General features: G+C 39.5%; 1 protein-coding gene across 2 annotated transcripts in view; it reads left to right on the top strand.

Moving 5' to 3' along the window:
* Positions 1–22,175, top strand: part of THSD7B (thrombospondin type 1 domain containing 7B) — a 975,661-nt gene that overhangs the window by 855,715 nt on the left and 97,771 nt on the right. For both annotated transcript variants that reach the window (XM_029224675.1, XM_029224674.1), the window contains one exon: positions 17,221–17,354. In XM_029224675.1, the coding sequence (XP_029080508.1) occupies positions 17,221–17,354 (134 nt within the window). The remainder of the gene's footprint in view (positions 1–17,220; positions 17,355–22,175) is intronic.

The following is a 22,175-nucleotide window of genomic DNA, read 5'->3' as shown; positions in this document are numbered from 1 at the left end:
GACTATATTTTCATTCAACAGTATACCTTGGACATTTTTATGCCAGAAAATATGGATCTGTCGCATCTTTTAAAATAATCATATACCAAACATGTACCATGATATGATAGTTGATTTTTGATGAAGATGTTGCATTAGTGTCCTATTGCTGCTATAAGAAATGACCACAAAGTTAGTGATAAAGTTTAAAACAACATAAATTGTCTTACAGTGCAGGAGGTGAAAAGTCCAAAATAGGTCTCACAGGTGTCAGCAGGACTAGTTCCTACTGAAAGCTCCAAGGGATATTCTGTTTCTTTCCTCTTCCAGTTTCTAGAGGCTGCTGGTATTCATGGCTACGTCAGTCTAACCTCTGCTTCATTTTCATATCACCCTCTGTATTGGACCATTCTGTGATTCTCTTATAAGGACCCTTTTAATTACATCTTGACCACCTCATAATCCAGGATTATCTCTCTATCACAAGATACTTAACCACATCTGCAGAGTCCCTTTTGCTATATAAAGTAACTTTCACTAGCCTCAGGGACTAGGACATGGTGAAGCTATTGTTCAGCGTAACACAGATGGCAGTGCAATTTAATGAAGAGAAAATAGTCTTTTCAACAAATGGTGCTTCGACAGCTGGATATCCACATGCAGAGAATGAACCTGTACTACTCTCACAGCATATACAAAAATTAACTCAAAATAGATCAAAGACCAAATGTAAGAGCTAAAACTATAAAACTCTTGAAAAACACCAGTATAAATATTCGTAATCTTAGATCAGGCAGTGGATACCTGAAGTTCAAGTAACCAAAGGGAAAAAAAGGTAATTTGGATTTCAACAAAATTAAAAACTTGTGCAATTCAAAGGACGTAATCGAGAAAGTGCAAACACAACCCACAGAGCGGGAGAAAATATTTGGAAATCATATATTTTATAAGGATCTAGTATCCAGGATATATAAAGAAATCTTATGACTCAAAATTAAGAAGACAAACAACCTAATTAATCGATGGGCACAGGACTTGAATAGACATTTCTCCAAAGAAGATATACAAATGACCAGTAAGCACATGAAAAGATGCTCAAATGCTGAACATCAGTATTCATTAGGGAAGTACAAAATGCAACCGCAATGAGATGGCACTTCACACCCACTAAGATGCCTATAATCAAAAAACTAATAATATTTTCTCCCATTCTGAGGGTTGTCTTTTCGTCTTGTTTATGGTTTCCTTTGCTGTGCAAAAGCTTTTAAGTTTCATTAGGTCTCATTTGTTTATTTTTCTTTTTTTTTTTTTTTTGTGGAACGCGGGTCTCTCACTGTTGTGGTCTCTCCCGTTTTGGAGCACAGGCTCCAGAACCGCAGGCTCAGCGGCCATGGCTCACGGGCCCAGCCGCTCGGCGGCATGTAGGATCTTCCCAGACCGGGGCACGAACCCGTGTCCGCTGCATCGGCAGGTGGACTCTCAACCACTGCGCCACCAGGGAAGCCCATCATTTGTTTATTTTTTATTTTACTTCCATTACTCTAGGAGGTGGGTCAAAAAAGATCTTGCTGTGATTTATGTCATAGAGTGTTCTGCCTATGTTTTCCCCTAAGAGTTTTATAGTGTCTGGCCTTACAATAAAAAACAAAACAAAACAAAAAACTGACAATAATAAGTGTTGATAAGAATGTAGAGAGAGTAATTGTAACCCTCATGCATTGTTGGTGGAAATGTAAAATGTTGTAGCTATTTTGGAAAACTCATGGACAGCTCCTCAGAAAGGCAAACATAGTTTCCACATGACACAGGAGTTCCACTCCTAGGTAAATAACCAAGAGAACTGAAAATATATATCCACACAGATACTTGTACACAAATGTCCATAGCAGCATTATTCATAAGAGCCAAAAGATGGAAACAACACAAATGTTAATCAACTTGAAGAATGGATGAACAAATCTGGTATATCCACAAAATTGAATGTTACTCATTCATAAACAATAATGAAATACTTATTCATGCTATGACATGGGTGAACTTTGAAAACATTATGGTAAGTCAAAGTAAAAAGACACAAAAGGCCATGTATTATGATTTCATTTATATGACATGTCCAAATAGGCCAATCCATATAGAGGCAAAAAGCAGATGAGTGGTTGGTTGCCAGGGGGACGGGGAAGGAGAGAATGGGTAGTGACCGCTAACAGATAAAGGGTTTCTTTCTGAGGTGAATAAAATATTATAAAGTTAGTGATAATGATGATGGTTGCACAACTTTATAAATATATTAAAAACAGAATTGTATACTTTAAAAGAGTGAATTTCATGGGATATAAATTATATACCATCTTTTTAATGAAGAAGGAAAGTAGTAGGTGGTAAGCCACATTTGACCCATGGACATAATTTTCCAACACCAACACAAGAGAAAACAATTTGTGTGCTCTTTATCCAGTGTCTAAGGAGATTCTGGGTTTTACACAGTAGAAAATCAGTAAAGGCCTGGTGAATTAAAGCATTAGCAAAAAAAGTAAGTACAAGAGGTCTGCTTGCAACTGTTAAAAGCTCCAACTGTTAAAAGATCCTTAACTGTTGTTATCACATGACATTTATCTTTAATGAAGAATAATTTTCATGATATTCATACTCTTTTCTTTCTATTCCTAATCAATAACTTAATCTCTACCTTGTATGTAGTAACTGATCCCTAAATTGTTAATAGTTTTAAATTAAAACTTTCAGCCTAGGGCACGTTTTATGTCTCAGCTATAAAATTAAAGACTTTCCCTTTTTAGAAGGAATCATTTCGTGCTCAAGAGAAATGTCAAAAATTGATGGGACTATGGAATTGTAAATAGTCTTTTGTATCTTTATCAGAAATAATAATATGTCTAGAATGATCCAGGTTGTTTTGCTGGCTTAGCTGTTACTGACTGGGCATCTCTTTTCCTCTTTAATGTATTAGGTGATGTGGAGGATGAGGAAGGATAAAAATCCAAGACATTTGTCTCTTTCAATGTGTCACATCTCCCAAGTTTTGAGGGTGCAGTGTTAATAACTGTTCATGTTCAAAGTTAATTAGGTTAATGTAGGTGAGAGTGCAGGTGTATTTTTGATGAAGAAAATAACGCAGTTGGAAGAGATGATCATACAGTTTACTTCCAGCTCCAAAATTTCTTCAACTCGATGCCTCAGTGCTAATCTTACTCAAACAAACATTACTTCTTATAGTGAACTCTCTCAGACTTTCTAAAGCTCATATACCATTACTGTACTTCTCTTGAGAATAAGTATTCATGTCAGGTTATGAAGAGAAAAGCTAGACCCCAAGAGACCCTTAAGTTAGCTGCCAGGAATCAATGGCGGAACCTGAACCATAACCCCTTTCTCATGGCTCTCTTCATACTCCTCTGCTCACTAGACCACAGATAATCTTTAACACAGTATAAAGGATCACGTCACCCATCACTGAAATGAAGCCACCCCCGCAGAGGAACTCATTATCAACTTAATAGGATCCAACCAAGGAATCCAATAATGGAGGACAGGAATTCAATCCAAGTAAAGTACTTGATGCCGCCCATCTCCTAAATTGCTCTACAGATGCCATGTCATCAATCCAGAGCAGTGTGGTTCCTGCTAAGGAAGACTATTTTAACAGACCTACACACACACACCAAGTGAGATGCCAGCTCAGATCTAGAACCATAAGCCCTATACTTCCTAGCCTTCAGTTCAACATGCATTTATCGTGAGCCTGTTATGGGCCCTGCACATGTCAGATGCTAAGTGCAACATAAGAGATGTGCAAGAGATGGTCCCTATCTTCAGAGAGATCCAGTGGTCACTGTGAGCCTGGCTCCCTCATACCAGCAGGCTCTGCTTTTAGTTAGCAGACATGTTGAGTCCTGGACGCCTCGAATATTACCTGCCTTCAGGGAAAGAAAAAGTCCTTTCAGGAGCTTGTATTTTTCATAATTAATTCAAGGCATCCACGATTGGGATGGGGAGGTGGGGTTACACTGTCCAATTACTATCATCTATATTCAGAGAAATCAAAAATGAAATCAGAGATGAGAGAATTTTGAAATAATAAAATCTAAGAAATATAAATCTCTGAATTCATTTGGATATCTGCTTTGAAATGTTGGGACCAGAGTACAGTTACAAGCAATTAGATTTGAATAATTGATACATAATACTAATGTTTCTGTAAAGTTAACTACAAAGAGGGCACAACTTTTAACTCCAAGTCATACCAGCATCATGGTTTGGTCTATGTACATTTTTTAGGAACATGCTTGGGAGAATATTTCTGTAGTCATTTGTTCATATTTATACCAGTATATATCTATTGAGCACAGAGTATAACCCAGGGACACAGTGTATAAGTTCTCTTATTTGGGGGGTGGAGGTGGAGGAAGGATTGTTTATAGAAAATACGGTATCTGGAAATCTTAGTTCTCAGTAAATGTCTCAGAAAAGCTGTCACTGGTTGCACACATGCTATGTATTCATGTTTTAGTTTTTTATTGAGTCCAGGTTTGTAGAAAATTGCCCACTTTATGTAAATGGGTTAATTGATCATCCTGTAACACATTTTAAGAACTTCTTTGTCAAGTTTTTCAAATAACCTGTGTTTTGCAAGTACCCAGGAATAGGCTCATCGTTTATGTTGTATATAGTGATATTTGCTTGTTAGACATGACTTCTACTTTACCATCAGCTGTCTTTCCTTTGGTCAAAACAAAATTTACTCAGATGGAGGTCAGGAACAGGTCTGCCTTAAACTAGCATTTTCCTTCAGCAATCATCTTCTGGTTTTATCTTGTGAAGGGCCTAAAAGGTCTGTATCAGTCTTTATCTCTTCTTCACTTTCTGCCTCAGGGGAAGCCTGTTTCCAACAAAATACTCTTTATTCCGTAAAGAAGCAGCTTTCAATTAGTCCCTAATAAGAGCCTCCAACTGATGAAATTAGGGTGGAAATCAGAGCCAGGATCGCAATTTATCACCATGTAAGTGAATGGCAGGGATTCCATTAGCCAATCAATCTTGCCTCTCATTTCTGCAAAGGTCAGGCTGTGCCATCCTTGGTTATAAAGCATCACTTGTGGCTCTGTTTCACTTTAACTTTGTCTTGGACACCTCAGGTTTGTTATGGAAGGACTCACACTAAGAGTTCATATTTTTAAAAGCCATTTTGTGCTGTGCCTGGCCTTGTATTTTAACTGGGAGAACTGTTAGGGCACAATGCGGCCTTAGAACTGCTTCCTCATGCATTTATCTGCAGAAGAAAAAGACTACTTTGTGTGTGTGTGTGTGTGTGTGACACATAATATCTTTGTGCAAAAGACTCTTTATAATATTTTTTTATTTTCTTTCTTTTTTGCCCCAAACTATATGAAAATAATAATTACCTGTTTTTTCTTGGGTGAAAAATACACTGTTCTCCCCTGCCTTTTGTGATAGCGGGAGCATTTAGAAATTAGCCACATTAGGAATGGAGTTTGCAGACTGCAATTCTTATCTCTTTCCTTCTACTAGGCAGAATAAAGGCCATTTTTGATGGCTCCTTCTTTTGTTCTGTTCTCTCTAACTCCCTGATAGACTTTGGAGTAAGTGACAGATGAGAACCAATGCATTTTAGAGTAGGAAAGATTTGTTTGTTGCAGTGATTAAGAGACGGTAACATGGTGGGCCCAGAGTTCTCACTGCATGTTAGGAAACACGTGAAAAGTCGTTTCTTGCCAATTTGGGGCTTTCCTTTTGGACTTGGTCCTAGAAGCCAGTTTTATGCTCGCCTACTGTGAATATTGGGAAGTTCTGAGCAAACCTCCCAAAGACTAGATTGCTTTTCAGGTCACACATGGTCTCAGATTTAGCCCAACTAAGCCAAGATAAGATGAAATAAGATGGTAAAAGTATTATGTGAAGAAGTTTTCTTGGCAAACATCCAAGTTTCTGCTGCTCCGCTCATTAGCAATACCCCCTGGAATTCAGGGCACTGGGGAAGCTGATGCCTTGTCTTCTTTCTTCCAATTCTGTTGGTTAAAAAAAGAGGAAACTTTAATGCGTCACTAGGTTCTAGAATATGCTAATCTTAAATGAGTTCAAAAAGTAGCATTAAGGTTTTACTTGTCTCTTTCATTTTCACCACCAAATCTTGGTATCTCTTCTTCCTTGTTATGTTGGAAGCTTTGTGAAAATAGTAGATATAATGATTATTTTTTCATAACCGTAACCTCATATTGGGACCACTTCACCTTTCTCAGTGCCCTCACACATTCCCATCTCCTCTTCCTCACATTTAAGATGACTTACGTGTCCCAAACTTCGTTTGGAATATCTCTCTTGATATAAATCTCAGAAGTTTTAGTGGCGCGTGCCCCTTACCTACCAATTAAATTCTACCTCATCAAATTTCCCATTTTCTTACCCCAGGTGGCTGCAGTCTTCAAGCTTCATCCTGTATGTATCAGGGCCTTGTGTATAGTTTATGAGAATTAGATTTAGATTTTGGTTTGTTTGCTTGATTGACAAATCTCTCATCTGAAGTAGGTCCTGGTAGATTAATCCCAACTAGGGCTACCCATCCTTGTCCATTTGTATCTGATAGTTCAGCCACACAAACATAGGATTTCTTTGCCCAGGGAATGTGCAACTTAGGTCATACTGCTTCTTTACACAAATACATTTTTTGTAACTCAAATTACATTGATTTCCTAGGCATGCTCCAATAGGCCTCTTACATTCGAGTGCAGAGACAGTTGCCTGTATCCTAGAGTAAGGATAGCATGATGCTCTCAACTACTGAGAATGAGTGAGAGCTATACAAGACCCTCTCCCAGCAAAGGAAGGTAACGGTTTTCCCCAAAGCCTTCACTTGTGTTGGACACTTACATAATGAGTTGCAAGTCTCGGGCTTAAATCCCTTCTCCTCCCTTTCTTGATAAACCTCAAACAATAGCATATACCTTTCTGACTTAACCTTTGGGCATCTGTTTGTGAGAACTGAGATCCGCTAATCTCTGCTTTAGCACTGCCTTATACCTATAACTTGTAAAACTTTTGTTACCTGCCAGAAGCCAAAGTAGTCTCTGTTTCAGACTCTCTTTTGTATTGCAACAGAGAAAGAAAGTTTTCCTTTCTCACGTGATTTCTGGTGGTCATATTCTGGACCCAGACTTACTTTGTCTGTATCTGTCTCTCTGTCTATCTAATCTGTACACTAGACCCCTAGACAGCATCTTATAGCTGCTAAGAGCAGAAAGGTTCTTTCACTGGTCAGGTTTCCATGGGACAATCCAACCCCCTCTGAGACATGTAACTCTTTTTAATTTTATGGTGGTAAGAACACTTAACATAAGATAGCCCTACCCCCTTAACAGATTTTAAGTCGATAATACAGTATTGTTATCCATAGGCAGTACTGTACAGCAGATCTCCAGAACTTTTCATGTGAAATATTTTGCCCATTGATTGGCAATTCCCTGTTTTTCCCTCCCTGCGGCCCCTGACAACCACGATCCTATTCTTTGCTTCAGTGAGTTTGACTGTCGGATATACCTCATATATGTATATTCATACAGTATTTATCCTTATGAGATTGGCTTATTTTACATAATATCCTCAAGATTCATCCATAACCTCTTTTCTGAAGGGTTACGTGTTCAGCTTTTCCAGAGTTTTCTGGAAGTATCGATCATAGCTGGCATGGGATTGCTTTTTGTTTCTTTTGTTTTTTTTTTTTTCCACTTCAGCTTGACTGATAACTGCAATCTGTTCTATGAAAATCCAAAGGGCCACTGTGACAGTAGTCCCTGGTATACTGTGAGCAATCTACAAAATTCCATCTGCTCTCATATCACAGCATGGCAGTGGGCAGCATCTCCCAGGGGACTGGAGAAGGCAATCCAGACTCTGGAGTGGGTTTCCCTCTCTCATTCTATTGGTTATGATTGTTTACACTGCTGTGGTACAGAGAGTGGGCTTTATAGTTCAACTTGCCCCAAGTTGCCTGTGTCAGTATGTTCCGCCAGTTCTGTATCACATACCAGGCACAGAGGGATTCTGCTTAGTGCTCGTGTGTGCGCACACACACACTTTACTGTAGAATATCCTGTGCTTTATGGGATCTGCACACCGACAACTTTTGTTGCTAATGTCCCTTACCATGTAGTCCACTTTAAGACCATGGTTTATTTTTATAGTTGCTTAAATGTCACAAATAAGAAATGTAAATCTGCTAAAGGAGAAATATGCTCTGCAGTTAAAAAAAAAAAAAAAAAAACTAAGGCATTTCTGCTTATTCACCATTATAAATAATCTACGTTACATCAGCACAGATTACTGAGCTTAACCATGGCCTTTTGGATGAGGGCTTTGTGGTTCTCCTCTTTTAAATACCCTCTGTAATGGGTGGCCCGTGTGTGACATCCTTGAATGGGAAGGAAACATGGGGAAGGGGAAGAAGTACATGCATGGCTTGAGGCCACATTTACTCAATCTCAGTACCCAGCTCTCCCATCTCCCATCCCTCCACCCCCTGCCGTGGGGGGAGGAAAATAAGACTATGTGGATGGTAGAGACAGTTTAGCCGTGCGTGAGTGTTGGTCTTGATAACGAGGACCTTGTGCTTAAAAGGTCAGCAGTGATATTCAGACCAGAGGGAAGGGGTTAAGTGTTATAGACCACTGGAAAATAAAAAGTAAAGAATCTGGAGGTTAGAACTTCTCAGGAAAATTTTATTTCAATATTCACTTTTAGAGAGAGGGCTTCTCTGTATAACATCTTATCAAAATATAAACAATGTAGGGCATAGCCTCCTTTTCAGTTTATTTATTCTCTTCTTTACATGTAAAGGCAGTGGTTCCCTGAGTGTTTGATACGAGGACCTTGTGCTCTTAGTTAGCCTGGGTTGAGAAAATTCCTAATGAGTGATAGCAGTTCCTTCAAATGAAATTAAAACTTTAAAATCACATTCCCTGCCTTCATTTGACAAGTGGTGGGACTAACATTTATGCGATTATATTATTCATTGAGACTACAGACAAGGTTTGGAATGAGAATGCATTCACGGGCCCCTTGCAACAATGTGACAGTTCTCTGGGTCTGCAAGCTTGGAAACCACTATTCTTAGGAGATAGGGAATGAAACTACCATGGTCATTATTTTAATAAACTTCCCATTGGCTTTAAAGTTCAACACTTTGTCAATAAATCTTGAAAATAAAACTCATTCAGCATTATTAAGTTCATTTTTAGATTTTTTTAACCTCAGAATCGAAAAGAAAATATATAATGCATGTTTAAAATCAATGGTGAGGGCTTCCCGGGTGGCGCAGTGGTTAAGAATCCGCCTGCCGGGCTTCCCTGGTGGCGCAGTGGTTGAGAGTCCGCCTGCCGATGCAGGGGACACGGGTTCGTGCCCCGGTCCGGGAAGACCCCACATGCCGTGGAGCGGCTGGGCCCATGAGCCATGGCCGCTGAGCCTGCGCGTCCGGAGCCTGTGCTCCACAACAGGAGAGGCCACAACAGTGAGAGGCCCGCGTAATGCAAAAAAAAAAAGAATCCGCCTGCCAATGCAGGGAACATGGGTTCGAGCCCTGGTCCGGGAAGATCCTGCATGCCGCGGAGCAGCTAAGCCCATGCACCACAACTACTGAGCCTGCGCTCTAGAGCCCGTGAGCCACAACTACTAAAGCCCATGTGCCTAGAGCCCATGCTCTGCAACAAGAGAAGCTACCACAATGAGAAGCCCCTGCTCGCTGCAACGAAAGCCCAATGCAGCCAAAAATATTAAATAAATAAATAAATAGATAGATAGATAAATAAATAAAACCAATGGTGAATCTTACATACCAGGGATGATGGTAAGCTTAGAGAATTCTCAGGAAGCTAAGGAGGTAGTGTGGGAAAACACCTGGGAAGAGGAGGTTAGCCAGGGCCTCAGACTTGAACGTCTGGGCTAAAACTGACAGTTACCCACACCCTATATTATGGATCACCAGACTCCAGATTTCCAGAAAATCCTGACTCCAAGTGTTGCCCTTTTGAGCAACTCATAGCACAAAATGACAGGCATAATGATTTTCCCACAGATACCAATTTAAAACCATTTGTGGAATATTGTTTTAACCCATCATCTTCACACAAACGGTTGCAACCATTCAAAAGACACAGGCCTAATCTTGCTTTAAATTTGCAAGTTTTCTGAGACATTTTTTGGATTTTTGAAATTATGAAAAGAGATTCCATACCTAAAGACTAGGAATGAATTGCTTAGGCAATATTATTTTCTACATAAAGTAATATGCATCATTTACTGTATAGACATCTTTGAATATTCAGCTCTTGGTTTTCCTTTTTCAGGAATTTATAAATGTTAGCATTATCTTCATCATTGAAAAGATAGTGACTGGCTCTCGAAGCATGGTGATGTGCTTGTACAAGCTAAACAGGCAGAGCCTGTGAACTCTTGGCATCACCAGGGTGGGATTCGCAAATAATCTCAGTTTAAGCACCAGCCTCGTCATTTATAAGCCATAAATGACTAACTTAGCTTCTTCAAATTTCAGTTATTTTACCTGTAAATAGGGATCCACCAACATTTTCTATCTCAAACGATTGTGATGATCAAGACCTAAGACATGGAATGTCTTGTATAAGCCATAAAGATCCACAGAGTGTTATTGTGTTACCACTGATGACCAAGGACTAGTGATGGGTGGGCTCATTGTAAAGCATGCGGCTGCAGTTGCATTAGGACTGAACTTTTTAGCATTGCATATACACACTACATTGTACACAAACAAATTATAAATGCATGGTGAACAAAAATGGAACCAAAAGATTATTTGTGTAAATGTGATAATTTCCAGCCAGTAAGACAAGTCGTAATGGAGGAGAGCGTAACTTCACGGCTGATTGAATAAGAAAAGGGACAGAATTTGGTAAGTTGAAGGAAGGTGTAGCCTAGAGGACCCTTCTGAAAGGAAAGCGTAAGCCCTGGAGGAAGAAAAAAAGTATAGACCAGCAGAAAATGGCTAGCAGGGAAGTTCTTTGAATTAAGGGATGAGAATCATAGACCTAATCAGAGGCAAATTTGTGCACTTTTGGCTGAGAACTCACAACCTTTTGCGGGAGAAGGAAGCCCGTAGTGCTTTACCGATCTTACCACTCCTAGAGACCATTTCCTCTCACATTCCAATGGGACAGACCCTGGCTCTGCCTTGCAGGAATCTCTAGTCCCAATTGGACCTTTGAACTCATGTTCAATTTCCAAGCAGCACAGTGCCCAGCATGGAGGTCTCAAGCCTGAAGTTTTCTACCTGGGTCTTCACTGGCAGCTTCACTGGAGCAAAAATTTATTCTATAGAAAATTGGAGGCCATGACTTTTCCTTTCTTTCTTTCTTTTTTTTTTTTAAATTTTGGTTGTTGTTGGATTATTTGCTTTATTTGAGCCCTTGAACGCTAAGACTCTGATGTACAATATTGATACCTACTGAACCCCAATGAGACCCTGCTTCCAAGTTTATACCAGTCAGTCCATAGGTGGAGAGTAATTTCAGAAAACAGTCCTTAGTTAAATTGATCAGTTACAGTGAGCAAAGGCTTATTTAATAAATATTAAAAGACTGACTAAATGAATGAGTTTACGATATGACTCTGGAACTACAAAATTATAAAAACACAGTTCCCTCCTTTATCAAAAATAAGGTGACCATATGTGCGTGGGTTTTTCTCTGGGCTTTCTATCCAGTTCCATTGGTCTATATTTCTGTTTTTGTGCCAGTACCATACTGTCTTGATTACTGGAGCTTTGTAGTATAATCTGAAGTCAGGGAGCCTGATTCCTCCAGCTCTGTTTTTCTTAAGATTGCTTTGGCTATTTGGGGTCTTTTGTGTTTCCATACAAATTGTTAAATTTTTTGTTCTAGTTCTGTGAAGAATGCCATTGGTAGTTTGATAGGGATTGCATTGAATCTGTAGGTTGCTTTGGGTAGTACAGTCATTTTCACAATGTTGTTTCTTCCAATCCAAGAACATGGTATATCTCTCCATCTGTTGGTATCATCTTTAATTTCTTTCATCAGTGTCTTATAGTTTTCTGCATACAGGTCTTTTGTCTCCTTAGGTAGATTTATTCCTAGGTATTTTATTGTTTTTGCTGCAATGGTAAATGGGAGTGTTTCCTTAATTTCTCTTGGAAGGTGTGGAAACCTAAGTTGATGTTATAAAATTTTATTTCCTTGGGTCTGTAGCAATACACCCCTTCCCCCATCTGGTGTCATAGGGATGTCTTGCTGGTCCAGCTGCCCACTCTCTCTAATGTACATCGATCAGGATTGCACACACATACTGCAATCCATTGGTAGTGGCTGCCTGGCCTTCAGTGTAGGAAAAGATGCTGAAAAAGAACACTATACATGACTAGTAATGTCTGCCATGGGCACAGGCATGAAGAATGAAGTTAGAACACTCCCTAACACCATACACAAAAATAAACTCAAAATGGATTAAAGAACTAAATGTAAAGCCAGACATTATAAAACTCTTAGAGGAAAACATAGGCAGAACACTTTATGACATAAATCACAGCAAGATCCTTTTTGACCCACCTCCTAGAGAAATGGAAATAAAAACAAAAATAAACAAATGAGACCTAATGACACTTCAAAGCTTTTGCACAGCAAAGGAAACCATAAACAAGACCAAAAGACAACCCTCAGAATGGGAGAAAATATTTGCAAATGAAGCAACTGACATAGGATTAATCTCCAAAATTTACAAGCAGCTCATGCAGCTCAATATCAAAACAAACAACCCAATCCAAAAATGGGCAGAAGACCTAAATAGACATTTCTCCAAAGAAGATATACAGATTGCCAACAAACACATGAAAGAATCCTCAACATCAATCATTAGAGAAATGCAAATCAAAACTTCAATGAGGTATCACCTCACACCAGTCAGAATGGGCATCATCAGAAAATCTACAAACAATGCTGGAGAGGGTGTGGAGAAAAGGGAACCCTCTTGCACTGTTGGTGGGAATGTAAATTGATGCAGCCACTATGGAGAACAGTATGGAGGTTCCTTAAAAAACTAAAAATAGAACTACCATATGACCCAGCAATCCCACTACTGGGCATATACCCTGAGAAAACCATAATTCAAAAAGAGTCATGTACCACAATGTTCATTGCAGCTCTATTTACAACAGCCAGGACATGAAGGAACCTAAGTGTCCATCAACAGATGAATGGATAAAGAAGATGTGGCACATATAGACAATGGAATATTACTCAGCCATAAAAAGAAATGAAATTGAGTTATTTGTAGTGAGGTGGATGGACCTAGAGTCTGTCATACAGAGTGAAGTAAGTCAGAAAGAGAAAAACAAATACTGTATGCTAACACATATATATGGAATCTAAAAAAAAATGGTTCTGAAGAACCTAGGAGCAAGAGAGGAATAAAGACGTAAATGTAGAGAATGGACTTGAGGACACGGGGAGGGGGACGGGTAAGCTGGGATGAAGTGAGAGAGTGGCATGGACTTATATATACTACCAAGTGTAAAATAGATAAATAGATAGCTAGTGGGAAGCAGCCGCATAGCACAGGGAGATCAGCTCAGTGCTTTGTGACCACCTAGACAGGTGGGAAGGAGACGCAAGAGGGAGGAGATATGGGGACATATGTATATGTATAGCTGATTCACTTTGTTATAAAGCAGAAACTAACACAGCATTGTAAAGCAATTATACTCCAATAAAGATGTCAAAAAAACAATTCCCCAATAAAGAAGTAATAAATAGGACTCATTACCAGGAGAATGAAATGTTACTTCTCTCAGAGGATTTAGATTTTTCAGTGGCATTTCTTAGCATCGGTGGCCCTGTTAAACCCTGTTATTTTCTTCCTAATTTGTGCCATTTAGAAATGATTTTCATTTAACTTTCCCATGGCTTATTTTTCTTCTTCAGAACATTTCCGCATGATTCCCCGATAAAGTCAATGCTTTAACACATTTCCATTATGAAACTATAATAAGTGCCAAACAGATACCAGTAAGAAATAGCCAGAACATAAAGGACTGACATGAGAAGAAATTGGGCATCTGGGTAGTAAATGTTTATTCTTGATGGCCTGCTGCCTTTTTGCCTCTTGTGGGCGTTTTCGATCCTCTAGGTAAGATTCCTTGCCTGATGAACAAGGTCTCTAAACAAACAGCTCTCACAGTTCTTTAGGGACAGCCTTTCTTTCCCATAACAAAAATCGTCAGGCAGCACCTTTTGCTAATGTAATGATGGCTGTTCTTCACCAAAGCCCCATAATGGAAAGAAAAGGGTTTCATTTTTGTTCCCTCTTATTGTCCTCTGAGCTTTGTAAAACACCCCTTATACATTCCATTTATGAGCCTGTTTTCTCTGGAAAATTAAGTGAGGGTCATTGAGCAATCTGTGCCCCTTCAAAAATCTGTTTCAATTCAACAAATACTGATTGGGCATCACCCCCTCCTCGGAATGTTTTACAAAATGCGGACATCGCAGAAGCATAGTCCCTGGCTTCCTAAGACAAGTTTTGTTCAGGTAGTCATATAAACAAACACTGAGAGTCCGGGTCTGGCTTTGGTTAAAACCAGAAGCGTATTTATGAGTAGAGGGTTCACATTGTGTTTCTCTCGGCGTATTCTTTCAGTATGATTTACAGTACAGAGGAGACATTAAGACTAAAGTTAGCAGAAAAGCTCAAGTAGATGAGAGAATAGGAGACACAGAGAGAGGAGTCAAGGTGATGACTTCATTGAATGTGTTTCGTCCCCAAGCTCCACACACTGTGGCCCTAATTGCCACCACTGGCCCAGCCTTGCACATGGCACCTGACATTATCATCTGGCTACAAATCTGCTTAAAGCTGAAACTCTCACTGGGCACCAAAGACATGCCAACTGGAGTCACGGGAAAGGCCTTGTGGAAGTGGTGGGAGCCAGTTGGACTTTCGATGAAGGTGGGGATTTGTCAGCCAGAAGTGACAGTATAAGCAATTCTAAAATGGCAGACACATTGGGGAAAAAATCAGGTAAATCCATGTGATGGAGAATCTCCTTCAAGAGGTCCCGTTTTTACACCATTATTCAAGAAGGTGGGTCAACATCTCCCTACACAGACCTGCTCCCTGCCTTCCGGTAGCTTGGCGATGAGGTTAGCGACTCTGCTACAGATGTAGATCACTGGGGCATAGAGAATAAAAACAGTAAGCCAATACATGACCAGGTGTTCAAATGTGTATATCAAAGGTACATGCAACTAAACAGTTTTTCATTTTCCATCTGACCTTGGGGCTTTATACGGGAGGGACGAGGACAGTGTAAGCTCTGCTTAGTATCGAGAGCTTTAGAAAAATAGGTCCATCTCAGAGTCTATCCTATCCACTTGCTCTCAGATTCATGCATGAGCTGTGGGAAAAATTACTTTTTTAATTAATTTCTTCATCTCCCCTATTTGTGCAAAGTGCTTTAGCAGACTTTCTTATATCTCATAGGAAAGCCAAAAAGCTTTCTTTAAATTGTCTGATACATATTGAAGTGTTTATAGAACAAACCTGTAAATTCAGTGACAGCTTTATTTCCATGGTGAAGCTGGGTCAGCTAAACCCTCAACTGTCATGAGCTTCGTTCCCTGGTGTCTCTTAGATTTGGGTCACGTCTTTTCATTTTTATAGATTTTTTTCTCTTACCTTTCTGAGTTTTAGGGGGCAGACTTTTTTCCTTTCCAAGCTATTACTTCCTTATTCTAATGTAGGCACTGCTTCTGACCCTTTCATTCCATTCTTGTCAGCATTCACAGCATGAAATGTGATTCTTTTATTACTTAATTCCTTCCTTTCCTCGAATCCATTTCCACTTCTATTTTCCCATCTCCTTTCATTTTGCCCTCACATATTTTTCACTTTGCAGTTTCCCTTATTGTTGTATGCTCTACATGAGAGAGTCAAATCGAACCCCACAGTTAAAAATAGTTTCTGACATTATTTGTGATTCCTAAGATGTAGTCTCGCCAATAACCTTTTCTCATCTGATTTCCATCTCACCTGCTGACAGTGCTCCAATCTTGTTTCCTGGTTATCCCATTACATAGTGCTTTCCCTTGCATTTAGTGGAAACTTGCAAGTAATGGTTCTGTTTGGATAGCACAGCCTAGTCATCATTTGCAATTTTATGGAATTGGAAAGGCAAGGGGGAGGAAAGGCATGGGGCTTAAGTCCTTGTTTAAAAGGAAAAGCACTAATTAACTATTTTGGTAATAGGTTGAATCACTACTCATCGACATGCTACACTAGAGCCGTCTTTGTGATCTAGAGTAACATATCATATGACACAACAATTTTTTTTCTTACCAAGGGAGACCACTGTGTTCACTATTGAGGAGGAATGCCTTTCAAATTCAGTCTTGAAGAGGCAAACTCAATTGACCACCCAATGGTATAAAATTTCAGGAGAAAATCATCACACATAAATGCATAGGAAGTAACCTAAGAATTCATTGACTGTATTTATTGTTTCTACTATAAATCTATATATATTCACAGTCAGTAATCATGCACAGCCTCTAACATGTGTGTTTGTCTTGTGTATGTGTGTGTCTGTGTGTTCTAGCTATGCTCTGAAAACACCCTACACATCTCTAAATTCATATAAAGCCACAATGCCCAGAAGGCTAAATGATTGCCTATTAGCATTGATCATTTGGGGACATAAAAAGAAATTTCTGGTGCAAATAATACCACTTTCCTTTTGCATTCTAAGAACCTTATATTCAAGAGTAAATTTGCCTTACCTCTATTTGTGTCAATTGACATTGTAAAGTACATCTGAGAATACAGTATACCATATAATTGAGAGCTGGACCATCTTAATAGATGCTGTGTGAGCTCTTTGAGGAAATGAAAAGGTAATGGAATTCCTGTTCTTGGCAGTAGATAAGGACTGTCCTTTGTTCTCTTCTGCAAAGGCATGCCATCATATTCTAGTTGATTTCCCCTGTATGTTTCTTTAGGTAAGTCAGTAATTTCAGAGAAGCCAAATATATCTTGCTTTTGGGGAACACAACTTGGCTATTGGGGCCAGAGTACAGTTCTTGGGTTCTGTTCAGCCGACTTTACTAAAAGATAGGCTGTTTTTCCATAACTTGGATAGTGCCACATAATTTTCTTTTCCTTTCCTATTCTTGACAGGTACACGAGGCAGTCCCGTGTTACAGTGAGTGCAATCAGTATTCCTGGGTTGTAGAACACTGGTCTCCATGCAAAATCCACAATGAGCTGAGGTCCCTGCGCTGTGGAGGAGGAATGCAATCTAGGAAAATCAGGTGTGTGGAAATGGAGACACTGGGGAAATGTGGCAGTGGAATTTATATATTTTTATAAAAACAACAGTGTTGCTTATCCAAGTATACTCTGATTTTCACACAATATCCTCTGGCTTTTGGTCATCTTTAAGCATCCCTGGAAGTGATATGTGCCTTGAGCTGCCATGAATATTGTGGGATTCTGTCTGCATCGCAGCCACAATCCTTAACATTTCCTGCAAATGATATCAGTGGAAAAACCAACTGCATGGAGCACGCCCACATCCCTGCAGTGATACGTGGCCATCACTGCTAACAAATTAGGTGATTCTGACTGTGATGCCATGTCTCTCTTTTGCGCTGTGTTAGTACAATTGATGGGCATTATCTTAATTTTGGATGTCAGTACATTGAAAGGTCAGTTTAAGGCCTTTAATAATTTCCACCGTTAGCCTTGGAAACCAATATGAGAATACCTGTGAACAGTAATGATATATTTTAATATAAAAAGAACACAGCTCTGAAAGAATTTAGTGAATGCTCAGTTATTTACTGAGGGAGTTTAACATTTTTGTTTGGTAAATATAGCAGTGGTGCAAAGGAAACAGCTGGCCTGAGTTCATCGAAAAAGTCTATTTAGAAATGATTTGGGAAGAAAGAAGGATACTTTTATTACCAACTGAGGAAAATAGCAATAAATGTTAGAGAATGAATAAGCAAAAGCCAAAATATTAATCGTAAACAATGATTTAGTATGTAAAATCAAGAAGAAAACCCAGTGTGGTCAACTGTTCAGTTGCATGAGCATAGTGTATCATTTTGCTAGATTTAGGAAGTTCCATTTCAAGTGGACACACGGTGCCCAAAGCAGGTAACTCCCTATCAAGTTATCTATGAAGTCAGTTGCCAAGGCAGAGCTTACTTCTATGTGTTTATTGTTATTCAGCACCAGTGAACTTACTTGATTCAGTAATTCAGTACCCACCAATTCTGAGTCTTACCTAGTCGCAATGTTGCAAAATCACTGGTAAGCCTGTTGGAAGAAATAGCTGCTAGCACAATCATAGACATGCTCCTGATCACCAACCCAGGCAAAGGGCTAATAGACAAATTGTCTTTCCTTCCCTTTGTTCACTGCCTGTTCCCCTGGGGGCTAGTTGCTCAGGCTGCCAAACTTGGGCGTCTACCTCTTTTTCTTCAAAATCTGTGTCTCTTTTTTTTTTTTTTTTTGACATCTTTATTGGAGTATAATTGCTTTAACAATGGTGTGTTAGTTTCTGCTGTATAACAAAGTGAATCAGTTATACATATACATATGTTCCCATATCTCTTCCCTCTTGCGTCTCCCTCCCTCCCACCCTCCCTATCCCACCCCTCTAGGTGGTCACAAAGCACCGAGCTGATCTCCCTGTGCTATGCAGCTGCTTCCCACTAGCTATCTACCTTACGTTTGGTAGTGTATATATGTCCATGCCTCTCTCTCACTTTGTCACGGCTTACCCTTCCCCCTCCCCATATCCTCAAGTCCATTCTCTAGTACGTCTGTGTCTTTATTCCCGTCTTACCCCTAGGTTCTTCATGACATTTTTTTCTTAGATTCCATATATATGTGTTAGCATATGGTAAATCTGTGTCTGTTACGTCCTATTTTCTCATGGCTTTGAGAAATGATTGACCAGGCTAGCTTATCAAGTAATATGTGTAAATGAGCTGTGGCACTTCTCACTCTTATCCCAGCCTGGCGTCTTAGCAGTATTAAAGCAAAGTCTCAGGAGAGAAAGGAAAGCTTTAAGAGAGTAAATTGCTAGTGGCAGAATTGTGGCAGGCTGATTGAGGAAAAACACACTTGAACAAGAGGGCCTTTAAGCCATGCCTCTCAGCTCAAATGGATGAAGCCTGATATAATAAAAATAACACAACTACAAGATATGTGTTATGGGCTGAATTGTGTCCCCCTGACCCAAATCTATGTATTGAAGTCCTAACCCGCAGTACCTCAAAATGTGGCTGTATTTGGAGACAGGGCCTTTAAAGAGGTAGTTAATGTTAAATGAGATCATTGGGGCAGGCTCTAATGCAATCTGACCGATGTCCTTATAAGAAGAGTAGATTAGGACACAGACACACACAGAGGAAAAAACCATGTGAAAATACAGGTAGAAGGTGGCTATCTACAAGTCAAAGGAGAGAGCCCTCAGAAGAAACCAACCCTGCCAACACCTTGATCTCAGACTTTCAGTCTCAAGCCTTACACGTATGTTGTTTAAGCCACACAGTGTGTGATATTTTGTTATGGCAGCCCTAGCTAACTAATGCAGACTCACTGTGTTACATACTTTATATATATGTGAAGCAGGTTTTCCAGCCATATTGCTTTCCAAACCATTATTGACCTTAATAAAATGGTGTTGTAATGAGTGAAACAGTTTATCCGTTTATCTTTGGTGAAACCTCCAAACTAGAGGACATCTTCATGGTTCATACATGACAGCAATCATTTATGAATTCAAAAAATATTTATGAATATTTGCCTTTTATGTATCAGGCATTGGGGATGCAAAAGTGAACAAATTACTGTCCTCAAAGAACTTAGAGCAGCAGGGAAAAAAATAAATGCATAAAATACTATATAATGGAATGTCTTTGCTATGAAATGCCAAGAAAAAAATAAAATTGGATTGGTGTGATGGAGGCTACTGTTTCGGAGAGGCTGGTCAGCAAAACATTTAAGCAGAGACCTGAAAAATGTGAGAGACTTGAATGAATGTAAAGATCTATATTAAGAGAATTCCAAGGGGAAGGAGTTCCAAAGCAGGAACCTTCTTGGCTTGTTATAACAAGATGGATTACACCACGTCCCATATGGCTGGTGTCAGTACTCAAATTGTATAGTCTTCTAAAATAAGGTTAAAATATATTTTTCTAACAGCATCATGAAGCTATGGGAGGTCTGAGACAGAGTGAATGACATGCTCTTATTTACGTTTGAAAAGGACCTTGCTAGATGGAGTATAGAGAAGGAATTGTGGGGTGTGTAAGCAGCGGCAGGGATGAAGGTTTGAATGACATCCCAGAATTCCAGGTGAGAGAGGCTGATGGTCAGACGGGCTTTGAACTAGGGAAGGTGGTGAGGTGGTCACATTTGGACTGTATCTGGAAGGTACAGATGACAGGATTTGCTTATACAGTGATTGTAGAATGTGGAAAAAAGAGAAGTATCGAAGATGATTGCTAGGTTTCAGGGCCTGAGCAATCATGAGAATGGTGGTGCCATTTGTTGAGATGAGAAATATTAGTAGCAAATTTGAGAGAGAAAATCAAAAGCTAGCTTTGGAACACAATAAATTTGAGATATTAGTTTTCCAACTGAGAAGGCTTGGAGTGACAGATTGGAGTTCAGAGAGTAATGGGGGTATAAATTAGGCGTCAGCTATAAATCTGAAATATATTGATAAGAAAGAAAGAAATTGCACCCTGGGGAACACAGATATTCATAGATTAGAGCAAAGGGAAAGATCTTACAAATGAGACTGGGAAAGAGCCAGTCAACTAGAAGGAAGACCAAGAAAATGGGAAGACGAGAGTTTTTCAAAAAAGAAAGAGTAATCAATTGTTTCAAATGGCTCTGAGAAGTTTACTAAGATAAGAATTGGCTATTGAGTTTGGCAAAGGGGACTCTGTTGATGATCTTGATATGAGTTTTCTCTGGAATGATAGTAAAAGTGTGATTAAAGTAAGTCCAAGAGGTAATAATGGAGGGAGAGGAGAGAGGGTGTGGAGATAGTAAATATAGACATGCTTTAAAGCAGTTTTGTAATGAGCCTGAGTGGAAATGAAGGTGATGATCAAAGGGAGATATGGCAAGGAAATCGATGATGCAGGATATGTAACTACAGGGGCATTTTCATTTGGGAACACCTTCAATTTCAGTCTTTTAAGTCTTTACTCTTGTGCTTGTCAGGACCCCTAGAAGACACTCTTCTTAAATCACATGTGAAACAGATAATCCTAGCAACCAGTATTTGGGAAACCCAATGAAAAAAGGCTGATGTGGTAGACAGAATGATGGCTCCCAAAGATATCCACATTCTAACCCCTGAAATCTGTGAATATGTTACCTTAAATAGCAAAAGATTCTTCACAGATGTGATTAAGTTAAAGATCTTGAGATGGAAAGATTACGGATCCTCCGGATGGGAACATTTTATTCACCAGCGTCCTTAAAAGTGGATGAGGAGATGGGAAAGGAAAAACAGAAAATGTGACTAAAGAAGCAAGACACAGAGAGATAGAAGGCTGCTGACTTTGAAAACAGAGAAAGGGGCCATGGCCCCAAGGCATGTGGGTGGCTTCTAGAACATGAAAGAGGTAAGGAGATGATTCTCCTCTAGAGCCTCCAGAAAGGAATGCAGCTCTGCCAGAGCACTGACGTTAGCCTTGTGAGTTCCATGTTGGATTTCTATACTACAGAACTGAAAAATAATAAATGTGCATTGTTTAAGTCACTAAGGTAGTAGTCATTCTTTTCAATATGTTAACTTCTCCTTAAACCCTGTTTTCAATATGATGTTCCCATCCTTAATTGGGCCATGTGTTCTCTAATCCAAAGACCTGTTTTGTGAACCTCTCCAGATAATAAACCTTCAGTTACCTGCAGGGGCAGAGCTGGGGCCATCACCTAGCTCTGGGAATTGGGGAATTGGGATTTGAGTGTTTAGGTACTTCTTAAACACACTCTCAATAAATCCTCCAGTTTTTCTACCTCACCTTCATTCACATTTCCAAAGGTAAATGCCTGAATTTTCCATGTGTTCTGATGTGTAAATGGAGTGACTTTCTTTC

Source organism: Monodon monoceros, unplaced genomic scaffold (assembly GCF_005190385.1).
Source record: "Monodon monoceros isolate NGI ecotype Baffin Bay Population unplaced genomic scaffold, NGI_Narwhal_1 Super_Scaffold_16, whole genome shotgun sequence".
NCBI lineage: Eukaryota > Metazoa > Chordata > Mammalia > Artiodactyla > Monodontidae > Monodon > Monodon monoceros.
Note: the sequence above shows the minus strand (reverse complement) of the source record. Positions and strands in the feature narration are given on the sequence as shown.